We start from the raw sequence: 16488 nt of genomic DNA, 5'->3' as shown, positions 1-16488 counted from the left end.
AACACTCAAGCAATGAGTATCAATCGGTGACCGTCCAAACGCCTTGCACACTAGCACACAAGTTAGAGATAACAAACATCGCAATCGGAATTGCGGTTTTATTATAAAGCGAAAGGAAACGGACAAGTAACATGAATATGAAATGGATAATAAAAACCTCAAAGAGAAGACAAACATAAAAGGTATACAAATTAACGAGAAACAAGCATTTAACGAGATAGTACACCTCTCAAGCTTTCCAACGGTATAAGGAACACGTAAAACAAAGCTATGAGTGAAAAGTTATGCAAGAAAGAAGTTAGAGAAGAAAAGGGCCAAAAACAAGTAAGGGAACCGGTTCCCCTATACGGGAACCCGGGTTCCAGCACAAAAACACACATAGGAACCGGTTCCCCCAAACTGGGAACCGGGTTCCAGGGCACTCTGCCCAAGTCACGAACCCAAATAGCACATCAGGAACCGGTTCCCCCAAACTGGGAACCGGGTTCCAGGGCACTCTGCCCCAAACCAAAACAACATAACACGCAGCAGGAACCGGTTCCCCCAAACTGGGAACCGGGTTCCAGGGCACTCTGCCAAGTTCCAACACGCTTTAGATTGAGTGGGAACCGGTTCCTCCATTTTGGGAACCGAGTTCCACTGTAGGAAAACCAAATTTTGTCATTTTTAAAGGCTTAGAAGCCATTCCCACTCAACCTAAACCAATACCAATTTGCAAGCATCATGAATAGCCATCAAAACACATTCAAAACACAATGAAACACCCATGGAAACAAGGCACGGTATCAAGGCAACAATCGATGGCACATGAGAAGATGTGAACCAAGTATCAATGCGAGGCATGCTACTAGTAATAAGCGAACAATCATCAAGCACCAAAGCAACAAAGCCAAACATATATCGATTTCAATGATTAAGCCCAAGTCAAACATGTATCTCTTTCAATGATTAGGCACAACGTAGCATCTTGGCGATGGATAGTCATGAATCCACAAGTCAATTAGGCCAAATAACAACAAATCGAGCAAAGTGCGAAGCGTCAAGCCAAACCACAATTATAATATCATCACCAACAATTACATAAATGCAACAATGGCAACAAGTATTTGCACATGCGATAGTGATCAAGCTACACACCATATTCAAATCATGACTTAAGCATCAAGCAAAGCACACTATCAAGCAAAAATTCACCGCATGCATTTGTACAAACACCTTAAGTGCGACACAAGTCATCTACGTGAATTTTAACAATTAAGCACACACAATCATCAACAAAATCACGGATCCGAAGCGCGAATGTCACAATTCACCAACAATGATCATTAATCACATACAACAATTATTAGATCTCATCAAATCACTATCAATTCTATCAATCCACATACAAATTCACCGATCAATCATGATCAATCAACATTAATCAACAACAAAATATGAATTTAGATCCGAATCCACATAACGATCAACAATTAAGCACATAATTCAAGATCCGAATGCTTACCGGATGGAGATCTAAATCGACGCGCGAACACGGACACGACACGAACGCGAACACAAAAGCAAAGTCGAAAAGCAAATCCCAAGGGAAGAGGAGAGTGGCGCGCAAGATCAAGATGAGGAAGGAGAGATTCGAACTTGAAACCTTGATCTTCAATCCATGTTGTTCTTGATTCTTGAAGAAAATTGATGAATATTGATGAAAGTTTTATGTGATATGTGGTTTTGATCTATGAGAATTGAGAGAGAATTGAGAGAAAAATGTTTGTGAAAGATTGGTGAATTGAAATTATGAGTCTCCTTTTGATTTGTGAAGAGCAAAATGTTTATATATTGTCAACGCGAAATGTCCAAATTGCCCTCGGTGCGTCTCATTTTGGCTCGTTTTTAAGGAAACTCGGTTCGGTTTTGAATTCCGGAACAAAACCGATGCCATTATGAAGATGACCAAATTTGTGACCCGTCGCCGCGAGAATCACCTCAATCCGATAAGCGATGAAGAAAATACGCCTGTTTGAATGACGAGAAACGTCGATTCATCTGGCGCGACTATGCGAAATTTTGTGAGTACCGCTCAAAGAACTCGATAAAACTCCATCTTCGGCTCATAATCTGAACAGGCATGTGTGACAAAGAATCGAAGCTAACGAAATTTCTGAGAGAATGCCGCCGGAATGGACTTCATACGATAAAAATCGAAGAAGTTATGAATTTTCGAACTCGGCGCGACATACCCGAAAACACACTTTTTACCGAAACGACACGACGATCTTTAAAATTCTGGGAATTTTCCATGCACATTTGGCCTTCGGTCCGAACATATGAAATCTTGGTAATGATGCCACGGAGTTCCAGTTAAATTTTCAAGCGAATCCGGCGAGCGGATTAGGAGCTATGAATTTTCCGAGGCGCAAAACCCTACATTCAGCACTATTTTTCACTGCAAAACCTCAAGTAATTTGCCAATTTGAAAACCTTCCTCAAAGAATTGGCTCCCGAGCCGAACATGAAAGTTGTAGATATCGTCGAAATAATGGGGACATCGCGGAAACTTAGCTCATATCACCTTTCCAATAGTATTTATGCATTTTCTCGTACTTTCACTATTTAAACCATTCTTTCACACTTTACCCTCCTAAACCCATGAAAACTCTTTATTATTTTTCTTCCATTTTTGGATGACGAAATAAACGTCATTATTAACTTATAGCTCAAATAAAGAGGGCAAATTTTGGGGTGCAACAGCTGCCCCTATTCAAACTTCTTGAACCTGGCGAGTGAGAAACGAAAGTTTCGAACCGTTGAGGTGGAAGGAGATTGAATACCAGAATGAACTCGAAAATTTGCGCTCTTGATCAATAGAAGATTCCATCTTGAAATAAGAAGGAATGTACCACCCCGCAAACAGGGAGAAAAAACTTCAATTGATCTGAATAATAAATATGCTCCAACTTGTGAAAAAGGAGGAACGGGCACCCACAGGCAGGGGAAAGCACTTCAAATGATCTGGGCATCAAGAGAAGGAACATCTCGACTGATCTGAGTATCAGGCGTAGCAGATGTCTCCGAACATGCATCGGGATAGATGTCTTAAGTTGATCTGGGAATCGAAGGAGATACGCCGGTTGATCTGGACATCAACGGGTAAAAGTATCTCTCATCTGGGAATCTGGGCAGACATCTCTTCTGATGCAATTAAATCATCAGGTAGATATTCCTACTAATATGGGAATTAGCGGCTAGCTCCTTCGTAAGACCACGGGGATCCGGAGGCGGTTCCTTCAACTGAACTGGAAATCAGGATAGGAACAATATCTCTTCCGAACTGTGTACGCCGGGGAAAGAATGCCTTTAAACTGATCTGGACATGATGCCAGAAAATAAGTAGGACAATCTTCATCTGAAAGACAAAGTCGATCAGGCAAACATCTCCATCTGATCTGATGATATCAGTGGCTTGCTCCTTAGTAAGATCACGGGAGATCCGGAGGCGGTTCCTTCAACTAATCTGAAACTGGATATTAGGATAGGAACTGATGTTTCTTCCGAACTGTGTACGCCAGGTAAAGAAAACGTCCTCAACTGATAGTAAGGTATCAGGACTGGGCAAACGAATTTCTTCTTCTGAACGAACTAAATCGTCAGGGAGTAGATATTTCCAACTGATCTGATGTATCAGAGGGCTTGCTCCTTCGTAAGATCTTGGGAGATCCGGAGGCGGTTCCTTCAACTGAAAGTATGATTTATCAGGAATGGGAACAAATATCTTCTACCGATCTGGGGGCATCGGGAATAGGAATGTCTTTGAACTGATCTGAGCTGTGCCAGAAAATAAGTAGAACAATCCTCTTCTGATTCAAAACACCAGGATAAGCGCCTGTAATGACTAGGCGAATATTGCTCTCTAGGGAGCTTTTGAATCTGGATAACTTTCCTGCAGAAAGAGACAGATATGATATGATTTATGCATGATGTATGTATGAATGTGTATGGAATAACGTTTCCGAAGAGGAAGACGCTACACGCTTTTGAGAATGCAATGCAAATGATGCATGACTCGAACGTTGCTTGGGGAGACAACTGAGGAGCACTGAATTGCTGAAAAAGTCCTGGAGAGATTATAGAACTCTGCGGGGAGGACAAGATGGGTGACCAAGGGTCACAAACTGCGAGCTGGCCAAGATGGATCAAGAATCCGCTGGAGACGATCAAATTCGGATGCGAGCTCTGGTTGGGGAATAAATCTTGCTTGAAGATATGAACATCCCGCTTAACTGCTTGGGGAAGACCCATGCAACTTTATATGGAGAAGCAAATTCTCGACACCCTGGGGATGTGAAGGTAAAGACAAGTTATGGAGACAACTCTGATGAAGAGTAAGCAACTTGCTTGTATAGGACGCATCCCGTTAGGGAAGTCCTAGATGAGAACAGATCCTGCTGAGGATGCATGTGAATCTCTGCTGAGGGAAGAAATTCAGTGGGGGAAGATGAATACTTCTGCAAAGCGAGCTGCAGAGGACATGAGAGATCCGCTGGGGATAAGGAACTTAGCATAAGAACCTTTTGTTAAGGCAACTCCACTGGGGCATAAGATGACTCTCTTGGGGAAAACAGGTCAATCTGTTGGGGAGAGAAAGCCCTCTACTGGGGAACATGAGGCATTCAGGCAAGGAACCTCATTAAGAACTAGCTGGGGAACCAGACACCATTCATCATGATTCAACTGGGGAGAGAAAGCATTTCGTCGGGAATAAGGCTTCTGGAGCATAGAGAATACATTAGGATGTGCATTACTGGGGATGTGAGAATCCTGGAGCAAAGAAAGTCTCATCTGAATGTACTCAGCTGGGGAGTGAGAATCTTTCATTAGGAAGCACTCGGCTGGGGAGTGAGAATATCTCATGATTTGGTCCGCCAATATGTTGATACAAAGCGCTAGCAAGCATGTACCTGCGAGACAAACAAATGCAAATGCCCCTGGATATAGCATGGTATCTTAGCCTGCTATCCTGGTTACACAAAACTTCGAAGTAAATTCAAAGGTTTTTATCATTTCTAATCATGTATTGTAAAAGCAATGCAGTTTTCATATGCAAAGTTTAACACAAACTCAGGACGTTTTATGCAAACAAAACAGTAAAAGAAAACAACTTTTGAGATAAAAAGAAGTTTATTAAAAACATGCCCGAAAGAGGGCGAATACATTTCCGAAGTAGTTCCTAGTAAGAGGTAACCATGCATTTATTGAGTACAAGAGAAACGGCAATGTGAAACGGATATCCATTGGTTTCGATCCCGCTATCACTTTTATAACTCAGACGTTCTCATCTCCTTGCTTTGGAAGACCGTACTCATTAGGATTGATCACTGCCCGATTTAACAACTGATCGGTGTGACATCACCGAACTTATGGACCCGACGGGGTTTGTGAGTGCCTTTAGGGATTTGAGCTGCCAGGTGCAAACTCAAGAACACGGAGTCTTGCTTATCCCTCGGTCGGGAGCCCTAAACACGACGATTGGAATTTAGAAAATGCTTTATGGATTTGAGCTGCCAGGTGCAAACTCAAGAACACGGAGTCTTGCTTATCCCTCGGTCGGGAGCCCTAAGCATGTATGAAGAGTGATTGCCAAGGTGGCATGCGAGATGTAGTCGTTCGATTTTGTCCCTTTTTTGCCTAAGCCGCCCTTTCGGGTTTTCAACTTAGCGGGTATATTTTTTTCTTTTTCATTCTTTTGCCTGATTCATTTTCTTTTCTTTTTTACTTTTCTTTTTTTTTTTCCTTCTTTTTTTTCTTTTCTTTTTTTTATCAGGTCTATGCGAAGTATTTTTTGACTACATCTGCGTTCACAGGGTGCGGAAAGTTCTCGCCATCCATTGTTGCAAGCATCATGGCACCGCCAAAGAACACTTTCTGCACAACAAAGGGACCTTCATACGTCGGAGTCCACTTGCCTCGTGGATCACCCTGAGGAAGAATGATTCTTTTGAGTACCAGGTCACCTGGTTTGTAGCTTTGGGGTCGCACCCGCTTGTCAAAAGCTTTTCTCATCTTCTTTTGGTACACCTGACCATGACCAATAGCCGCCAAACGCTTCTCATCAATGAGGTTCAACTGATCCAACCGATTCTGTACCCATTCTGACTCGTCAAGCTCGACGTCTTTCACAATCCTCAGGGAAGGAATCTCAACTTCAACAGGCAATACCGCTTCCATACCATAAACAAGTGAGAAAGGAGTTGCCCCAGTCGATGTACGCACAGAGGTGCGATAACCATGCAAGGCGAAAGGGAGCATCTCATGCCAATCGCGGTAGGTCACTACCATCTTCTGCACAATCTTCTTAATGTTCTTGTTGGCCGCTTCAACAGCACCATTCATCTTTGGACGATACGGGGAAGAATTGTGGTGTTTGATCTTGAAGGACTCACAAAGCTCCTTCATCAACTTGTTATTAAGATTCGATCCATTATCAGTAATGATCTTCTCAGGAATCCCATAACGACAGATTATATTGTGCTTGATAAAGCGAGTAATCACTTGTTTGGTGACATTCGCATAAGATGCGGCTTCAACCCACTTGGTGAAATAATCGATAGCAACCAAAATGAACCGATGTCCATTGGAAGCAGTAGGCTTAATCTCTCCAATCATATCAATGCCCCACATTGCAAAAGGCCACGGAGAAGTCAAGACATTCAAAGGCGCAGGCGGCACGTGCACTTTATCAGCATAGATCTGGCACTTGTGACAAATTCTGACATGGTTATGACAATCAGTTTCCATAGTGGACCAATAATAACCAGCCCTCAAGATCTTCTTAGCCATTGTGTGCCCACTAGAATGGGTACCAAACTCGCCTTCGTGCATTTCCTCTATGATTTTCGAAGCTTCTTCCTTAACAACACATCGGAGCAACACACCGTCATGATGCCTCTTGTACAAAACACCACCGTTAAGGTAAAACTTAGTTGCAAACCTTCTCAGAAACTTCTTATCAGTCACCGACGCTTCGGGAGGATACTCTTGAGTTTCAAGGAACTTTTTGATATCATGATACCTGGGGTTACCATCTAATTCAACATCAGCTTCAAAGCAAAATGCTGGTTCGTCCAATCTGTTGATGGTGATGTTAGGCGCTTCATTGGCCCATTTCACTTTGAACATGGAAGCCAAAGTAGCGAGAGCATCAGCAAGATTGTTCTCTTCTCTAGAAATATGCTCGAATGTGGTCTCATCAAAGTATGGAATGAGTCTCATCACATGCTCCCTGTATGGAATCAGATTCTGATGGCGAGTTTCCCAATCTCCATTGATCTGGCTAATGACAAGATTGGAATCCCCATAAACTTTCAAGTACTTGATTCGCAAATCGATCGCAGCTTCGATACCATAAATGCAAGCTTCATACTCAGCAATATTATTAGTGCAATCAAAACAGATTCTGGCTGTAAACAGAATATGAAAACCTGATGGAGAAGTAATTACAGCTCCGACACCATTCTCGAGTGCATTAGAGGCACCATCAAACACGAGCGTCCATCGCGATCCTGGTTCGGGTCCTTCCTCTGGTCCAGGAATGTTACAATCTCTGATGTACAGCACATCCTCATCGGGGAATTCAAACTTCATCGATTCATAATCTTCGACAGGCTGGTGCGCAAGATAATCCGCCAACACACTACCTTTGATGGCTTTCTGGGTAGTATACTGGATATCATATTCAGTTAAGATCATTTGCCACCTGGCTACTCTTCCGGAAAGAGCGGGCTTCTCAAAAACATACTTGATAGGATCCATCTTGGAAATCAACAAGGTGGTGTGAACCAACATATACTACCTCAGCCGGCGAGCAGCCCACACCAAAGCACAGCAAGTTTTCTCGAGCAGTGAGTATTGGGATTCACAGTCGGTAAACTTTTTGCTAAGGTAGTATATTGCATGCTCTTTTCGGCCAGACTCGTCATGTTGACCCAGCACACATCCCATTGAATTTTCAAGAACCGTGAGGTACATAATCAAAGGCCTTCCTGGAACTGGAGGCATTAGTATCGGAGGTTCCTGCAGATACTCTTTCACTTTTTCGAATGCTTTTTGACAATCATTATTCCACCTGGCCGTCTGATCCTTTCTTAGCAACTTGAATATCGGTTCACAAGTGGCCGTAAGATGAGAGATGAATCTAGCAATGTAGTTCAACCTCCCTAAGAAACCACGAACCTCTTTTTCTGTTCTCGGCTCAGGCATATCTTGTATAGCTTTTATTTTTGCAGGATCGACCTCAATACCTTTTCCGCTAACAACAAAGCCCAACAACTTTCCGGAACGCACTCCGAAAGTGCATTTGTTTGGATTCAACCTCAGTCTGAATTCCCGAAGCCTTTCAAACAACTTCTGCAAATGAACCAGGTGCTCCTCTTCAGTATGAGATTTTGCAATCATGTCGTCAACATACACTTCAATCTCTTTGTGAATCATGTCGTGAAAAAGAGTCACCATGGCGCGCTGATATGTTGCCCCTGCGTTTTTCAACCCAAAAGGCATAACTTCATAGCAGAAAGTTCCCCACGGTTTGATAAACGTTGTTTTCTCCATGTCTTCTGGTGCCATCTTGATCTGATTGTACCCAGAGAAGCCATCCATGAAGGAAAACACTTTGAAAGGAGCAGTATTATCCACTAACACATCGATGTGAGGGAGAGGAAAATCATCTTTCGGACTCGCCCTATTCAAATCTCTGTAATCCACACACATCCTGACCTTTCCATCCTTCTTGGGCACAGGAACAATATTAGCAACCCACGGCGGGTAATTCACAACTTGCAGAAAGCCGGCATCAAACTGTTTCTCAACCTCTTTCTTAATCTTCTCAGACATATCTGGGCGAGTCCTTCGAAGCTTCTGCTTGACAGGAGGACTATCTTCCTTGAGAGGTAGACGGTGTACCACAATATTCGTATCAAGACCTGGCATATCCTCATAGGACCAAGCAAAGATATCCGCATACTCTTTCAACATATCAATAAGCCTCTGCTTCACACTATTCTCAAACGCAGCCCCTATCTTGACTTCTCGGACCTGCTCTTTAGTGCCAACATTTACCATCTCAATTGCCTCCTGATGCGGCTGAATCGCTTTCTTTTCTTGTTTCAATAATCTGGCCAACTCATCGGGGAGATCACAATCTTCATAAGCTTCCTCCTCGGCTTGGTAGATCGGATTGTCAAAATCATAATAAGCAGTAGCGGAACTGTTACCAATGGAATCCGTGGTAGTGAGACATCTGCATGATTGATGTTTTTATTTTAGTTTTATTTTTATTAAGCTATGTGCAAGTGTGTGCAAAAACATTGCCATTTAAAGAAAAAAGTTAAAAACAAAGACAAAGAGCAAAACATTTGAATGCAAAAACGTCCTTTTATTTCATGATTAATCTTTGAAAATGCGAACTGCATGGCCCTACAAATGATTCACTATGCCTTGGGCAGAGCGTAGGAATTATGGCATGATAAGAAAAGTAAAAACAAAGAAATTACTCCTGAGCTTGTGTAACTTGGATGACATCTTCAATTGTCCAGTTGCAAGGCATTTCCCCGGGAATACTTGGACGAATCCAGCTATCAAAGTCGCAATCACTATCCACTTCTTCACCATTGACAATGGCATGAACCTGACCGTCTTGAATGACACCCCCACTCACAAACTTGATCGGGCTAAGAATACCAGACTTGGGCGATACGTTCTGCTTTCCAGGATTGAAACCGAGGCCATTCTTGTCAAATTTGGGACGCACGTCAATTACTTGCCCCCAGCCTTCCACTCTTCCAGTCTCAACGACAATCTGAGCATCTTTCAAAGAGGACATAACCGTTTCTGGCTTCGTTATCTCATAAGAAGGAGTTCTCACAGCATTCACAGCCTCAAATGCTTGAAACGGAGTCTCATGTATTTCACCTTCGATCTCCACATATCGGAAGGAGGACAGGTGACTCACGATGTAATCTTCCTCACCACAAACCGTCACCACTTTACCGTCAACCGGATACTTCAACTTCTGATGAAGAGTGGATGTCACAGCGCCAGCTTTATGAATCCACGGTCGTCCCAACAGACAACAGTAAGCAGGTTGAATATCCATCACATAAAAGGTTATAGTAAAGATCTGAGGACCCACTTGGATTGGTAGATCTACCTCCCCGAACACAGACCTCCTTGCACCGTCAAAGGCGCGCACTATTAACTCACTTGGCCTTAACTCAACACCGGCATAGTCAATTCGCATGAGAGCTGATTTGGGCAGCACATTTAAAGAAGACCCAGTATCAACCAAAACACGGGACAAGGTCGTCCCCTTACACTCAATCGAAATATGCAAAGCCTTGTTATGGTTTCTCCCTTCTGGAGGAAGATCACAATCTGTAAATCCCAAATCGTTCCCAGCGGAGATATTATTGGCTACCGCCTCTAGCTGATTCACAGATATTTCATGTGGGACGTAAGCGCCGTTCAGAATTCTCAAGAGAGCATCTCTATGACCTTCTGAGCACATCAGTAGTTGCAAGATGGAGATCTTTGACTGGGTCTGACCCAACTGCTCAACCACTTTATAATCAGACTTCCTGATAATTCTCAACAGTTCCTCTACATCCTTGGAAGACACAGCACTATCAGGTGCCCCGTTCTGAATTGGAGGATTCTGGACATCAGTCACTACTTGCTTTCCTTTGGCCTTAGCCAAAGCATCTGCATTGTTCTAAACAAGCTGAGGGGAGAACACCCTACCACTGCGAGTGATCCTACCAGTACCGGCGAAGTTATCAGTGTTTGCAACTGAGGTTTCAACACACTTCTTTTTGGAAGGCTCACCTTCCTCCTTCGTGCCATAGTAATACACGTCTGAACCATAATGCCAAGGAACGGCCTTCTCACTCTCATATGGAATAGGCCCAGGCACGGTAATCATCAACGCCGCTGGTTGTTCCTCATATGGGATACTGACAGGTATCTGAATAGGCACTTGGATACATATTGGAGCAACCGGCTCATAAGGAATTGAGATCACAGACACTTCACCGCCATTACTCTTCGCGCCTCTCAACCTTCGATAAAACTGAAGAGGACCCTCATCAATCAGCCTTTGTACCATACTCTTCAAATCAGCACAACCTTCAGGTTGACTTTTGCAGTTCTCACAATCAACACCACAGCCCGGGAAGATGCCACTATTGACCAGATGTTGCTTCACAGACACAAGAGGGAAAGTCAAACAGCCCACCTCGAATACCACTCTTATCTCTTCACTCTCAATGGCATTCACACCTGAACCTCCGTGAGCAGGCATCGGATTATTGGCAATATTGGGTGTAGGAGTGAACTGGATTATCTTTTGATCCAACAAGTCCTGGACTTTGTTCTTCAATGTAATACACCTCTCTGTATCATGGCCAGCGGCACCTGAGTGGAAAGCACATCGTGCGTTTGCATTGTAATTCGGAGATTGTGTGTCCGGAGCATTCGGAGCATCTCTCAAAGTAATCTTCTCAATCTTGAGCAAATGTTGCAACACTTGAGCATAGGTCATAGGAATCGGATCAATCTTTCTGTGAGGCTTGGTCCTGGGAGGATAGCGATCAGTATTGGAATGATGTCCTTGCTGATGTTGTTGTTGCGGTACTGGGATCATGACAGCATTAACCTGTGAATTGCTTCTCCCTGAACCCCTTCTTCCATATATGGAATCCGCATTTCCTTCCTTCCTTCGGGCATAACCCTCAGCTTGTTTCTTACCACTAGGAGTATTAGAAGAAGCTCCCAACTGAATTTTCCCCATCTTTAGACCCATCTCAACACGTTCGCCATATCTCACCATTTCAGAAAAGTTGGCTGAAGCACTACAGGCCAAGTAATAGTGTCCAGACAAAGTACTGGTGAACATGTCAATCATCTCACGCTCAGTCATAGGTGGCTGAACTTTTGCGGCTAACTCACGCCATTTCTGAGCGTACTCTTTGAAAGATTCTTTAGATCCTTGAACCAAACTCTGTAACTGAGTTCGATTAGGTGCCATGTCAACATTGTACTGATAGTGCTTAATGAAAGCCTCCACAAGATCTCTCCAAGAATGAATATGAGTGCGTTCGAGTTGAACATACCACTCCAAGGAAGCTCCAGCCAAGCTATCCTGGAAGAAATGCATTAGAAAACCCTCATCCTCTGAATAAACTGACATCTTGCGATAGTATGCTTTGACATGAGTCATGGGACAAGTCGCCCCATTGTATTTGTCAAAAGATGGAACTTTGAACTTCGGCGGAATCCTCACACCCGGAACCAACCCCAAGTCATTGATATCCATGCCTAACACCCCTTTGCCTTCAACAGCTCTGAGACGTTCTTCAATCAGACGATACCTCTCAGCTTCCTCAGGTGCACCATCAGCACTATGCCTCGATACCTGATCAAAGTTTTCAACATTGAAATCCAAATTATCACGGTTCTGATTATCTCTCCTTCCCAACAGACGAGACGGAGGTGGAGGTGGAAACCCATGATTCTGATTGAAAGGATTATAGTGTCCTCCCAAGCGATCAAACTCATTCGGATCATGATGATCGTCAATCCTGCCAGACACATCGTCAAACAGCCTCGAATGTCCTCCATTCTCAACCCTTCTGGAATTCTCGACGAGAACTCGCAAGTCATCCTGCCCCTTGGTCACATTAGTCAATGCTTCCATAAACTGCGCCATCTGCGCATTCATCTGCTCTGTCAATTGAGCTCTCATCTCAGCCATTTGTTCCTGAATCTGTTCCATCTGTCTTCTCTGATTGCTCCTAGTCGGATACGGGTGATTAGCCGTCTTAGAACTCCTTCTGGTAACAAAACAGCGAGACATAAGATATAAGACCTGCAAAACCTGCAAATATATGACATGTATGATATATGAATGATATGCATGAAATGTTTGTCAATTTTCAGGTATCCAAGAGTTCATCCCACTTTCAGATAGGACATAGCAACCTTGATACAGAATGTATTTGAACAGCAATCCACACACGAGAATAAATCAGCAAGCTGAGCATATTTCATTCAAACATAATTGAGAATTTGAGTTCATACAACCATGGCACATAACCGTCACGAAGCGCTCATAAGGCATACAAAAGAAATCCAGAATATAACAAAATGCGACCCCATCCAACAATCCTGGACATGGGTGCCAAACATCAAGAATAAACAGCAAATCAACTCCATGGCAACACTAGGATCGCCTGGTAATAGGATGAGCTCCTCCATTTCCTCTCCGTTGGGCTCGGAGTCTTGTTAATTCTTCTTCAAGTCGAGCTGACTTGGCTTTTTCTTCCATCAGTTGTTTTTCTGAATCCTGCATCCTTCTCTTGCTATTGTTTTTGGACCTTCGCAACTTCGCACATTCCTGTTGTTTTCGGTACAAGCTTTCTTCCATCAAGTCATGAGATCGCCTTTGAGCATGTGTCAAATTTGAACCTTCACCTTGCGCATGCTTGAGCTTACGAGCCAACTCCGCCTTTTCGCAATCTTGAAAATACCTCTCCAAGCCAACCTCTCGGTCCTTTGATTTCAGCTTGATGTTGTCCGCTTCGGTTTGAATATAGAGTTCAGTCGCAACTGTATCCGATAAAACCGTGGGAGGTTGCTCATACAATGGGCGTGACCTCGCAGATGGCAACAATAGATTTGCCACTCTTGCTTCGACCCACTTTCGGTAAGGACCCATGGCAATAGGAACTTTCTTGCTCAAAGTATTTTGATCTCTCTTGTGAACTTTAGTCCAAGCGTATGCTATCTTTTCTAGCTCCAGGGGGTCTTCACCATCAGCAAAGTACACTGATTCAAACGCTTCTACATCATTCTGAGCCCTTTCCATTGCATATCCCAATTGACGATAGGCGAGCGTGGGGTTGTAACTAATGCAACCTCTGGTTCCCATGAGAGGAACGTTAGGATATTGACCGCAACTAGTGATGATGCTCCAAACCTTCCCCACACAATAGTTCCACCTGATATCATAAGATGTGAGGTTAACAATCCTATCTGACCACTTAAGGGAACTCTTCCTGAGCACAAAAGGTCCTCTCACCGGCAAATACAACATGAACCACCGATACAACAACGGAAGACAAGAACCAACAACATATCCTCCCTTCTTACTTCTCGCATAGATCGAAAAAAGAGCATCCGCAAGCAACGTTGGAACGGGGTTTTTGTTCATAAAGACACAAATTGCCGCCAAACTCACAAAGTTTTCTCTTGATGGGAATAAGACAATACCATAGATCATGATAGCAAGCAAACGACTAAAATCAACCCACTGCTCCTTCTTAGCCGCATCCTCAGCCTTACTAATAAAAAAGCAAAGATAGAAACCAGAAACACCGCCCGATGATTTCCAATTTCTTTCCACCTCCTTAATACCCATGTGAAGAGCTTCGGCTACCTTTTCAAATCTCACAACCTCGGGAACCCGAACGAAAGGTACATCATCAGTGATCCGTATGTTGAGTATGTAAGAAAACTCCTCGAGTGTTGGCACCAATTGATAGTCTTGAAATGTAAAACATCTCAAGTGCGGATCATAGAACTGAAATAAGGTGATCAAAGCCATTGGATCAAAAGATGTATTGAGGATGGAGAGCAAATTGCCATAATCATGATTGAAGTCACGGAGAACCTCCCCTTCCAACCGAGAACTCAAACCAATCAACCCCGAAACATCAATATCCGGAATCTTATAAGCTCTGGTATGCCTCGTGCGTTCTTTGACAGTATCAGTGAGAATGTCCATCTTCAACTTGGGTGAACTCCTGAATATCCCTGAAAATATGACATGCAAATGCTTATTATTATACATTTTTTTTTGCGTTTCTTTTGGAAATAAATATGCTATGATGCAAAGTGGTGGGACTTGTTGCCGCCCACCAGGCATTCTGGACTGCCGGTAACACACGTAATACAGAGCCAAAGGTTCGGCCCCCAGATGGTATACCATACGGTACATAGAATGTCAACCCATGGAACCAACATCCATAGAACATAGACCATCACTCGAACGAGAACCATAGTACCCCACGAACAAGAACCAACAGTAACCCTCGAACAAGATCAGCGGTAACCCTCGAACAAGAAGAGCGGTAACCCACGAACAAGAACCGAAGTCACCATCAATGTACCTGTTAAGCAATGATTGATTCCCACCCCACTCACGGGTAAATCTAGGCCAGGGTAGGTCAAAAAGCCAACAGAGGATCGAATGTAGGCGTTATCATACGATATTGCCTCATTCCACCAAGCTCTGCCCGTGGATACGTGATCAGATCAATCAGGCATACGCCTTCTGTCCGTCACGGCCACTCTAGTCCTAGTTCCTATGGTATCACTCATAGCCTGGGTATTGGGCCTTTTACCTCTTGAAACACCCACCCAACAAACAGAGATCCAACCAGTCCAGAATATGATGCAGAAAAGTAAAAGCGCACATAGAATGCAATGCAACAGGTAAATATGCAAAGCAATAAAAACACCCAATGATAAACACACAAGCGCTAGGATCGACTCGCTGAGTCCGGACCAGCAACAGGTCGAGACGTCCCCAGCAGAGTCGCCAGCTGTCGCTACCGCGAAAATTAACAGAGTCGCCACTAACATATTTATCCTGAAAAGGAAGGGAATGCCAGCAAACCACAAAACAAAACAACGGTCTCACGACCAGAGAAAAAGGGTAAGGGAGTCGGTTACGCGAGGGGAAGGTATTAGCACCCCTCGCGCCCATCGTACTCGATGGTATCCACGCTGGTGTCTAAATCTATGGGTGTGTAAGCAAATCTACGCTAATCTGGACTAAAATGAATGCAGAATGTAGGGAAAAGAAAGGATTGTGCTCGCACGGGCCCTACCCCGCTGCCTACGTATCTGTTTTGCAGAATCAGAGCTACCGTAGCTCGGCTAACTAATATCTGTTTGTTTTGTGTTTTTTAGGTGAGCGAGTTACATTCACACTCCGCTGCTCGACCTTTGGAGACTTATGCTTGGGAATGGAGCGGAAATAACAAGCTCTTAAGAAAAGAAAATCAAAGAGTGTGGTTTGTGTTTTAAAAGATGCATGAGGAAGACCTAAGCTAAGGGGGAAAGCTTGCTATCTAATGTTATCATACAAAGGGTACAAGTCTAACCTAAGCTAACAACCTACAAGAAAAGGGGAAGCACACAATGAGCACACAAACGAGCATCCGCTCGTAAAGCAAACAAACCAAAGGCACTGGCCAAATGGTAGAAAGGCGGTCCCGCCATAGCCAAGGGGAGCAGCTCAACCCAAGTCAACCAAGCATTAGACCTCGCGAAAATGATCGGGCCATAGACAAGAGGGCGGACCCCTCTCACCAACCAAGCCGTCACGGATCGTAAAGGAAAATGGTGCGTGCGTACACCGAGCATCAACGTCGAACAACG

General features: G+C 43.7%; 1 protein-coding gene across 1 annotated transcript; it reads right to left on the bottom strand.

Moving 5' to 3' along the window:
* Positions 1-13264: 13264 nt before the first annotated feature.
* On the bottom strand, positions 13265-14827 carry LOC131596874 (uncharacterized). Its single transcript, XM_058869610.1, has one exon. The coding sequence runs from the start codon at positions 14825-14827 to the stop codon at positions 13265-13267; it is 1563 nt and encodes a 520-aa protein (XP_058725593.1).
* Between the last annotated feature and the right edge of the window lie 1661 nt (positions 14828-16488).

This window comes from Vicia villosa, linkage group LG4, assembly GCF_029867415.1.
Source record: "Vicia villosa cultivar HV-30 ecotype Madison, WI linkage group LG4, Vvil1.0, whole genome shotgun sequence".
NCBI lineage: Eukaryota > Viridiplantae > Streptophyta > Magnoliopsida > Fabales > Fabaceae > Vicia > Vicia villosa.
The sequence above is the reverse complement of the archived record's forward strand: the minus strand, read 5'-3'. Positions and strand labels throughout refer to the sequence as shown.

Coding starts and splice junctions, on each gene's coding strand:
- LOC131596874 (XM_058869610.1), bottom strand. CDS start 14,827: ATGGACATTCTCACTGATACTGTCAAAGAACGCACGAGGCATACCAGA.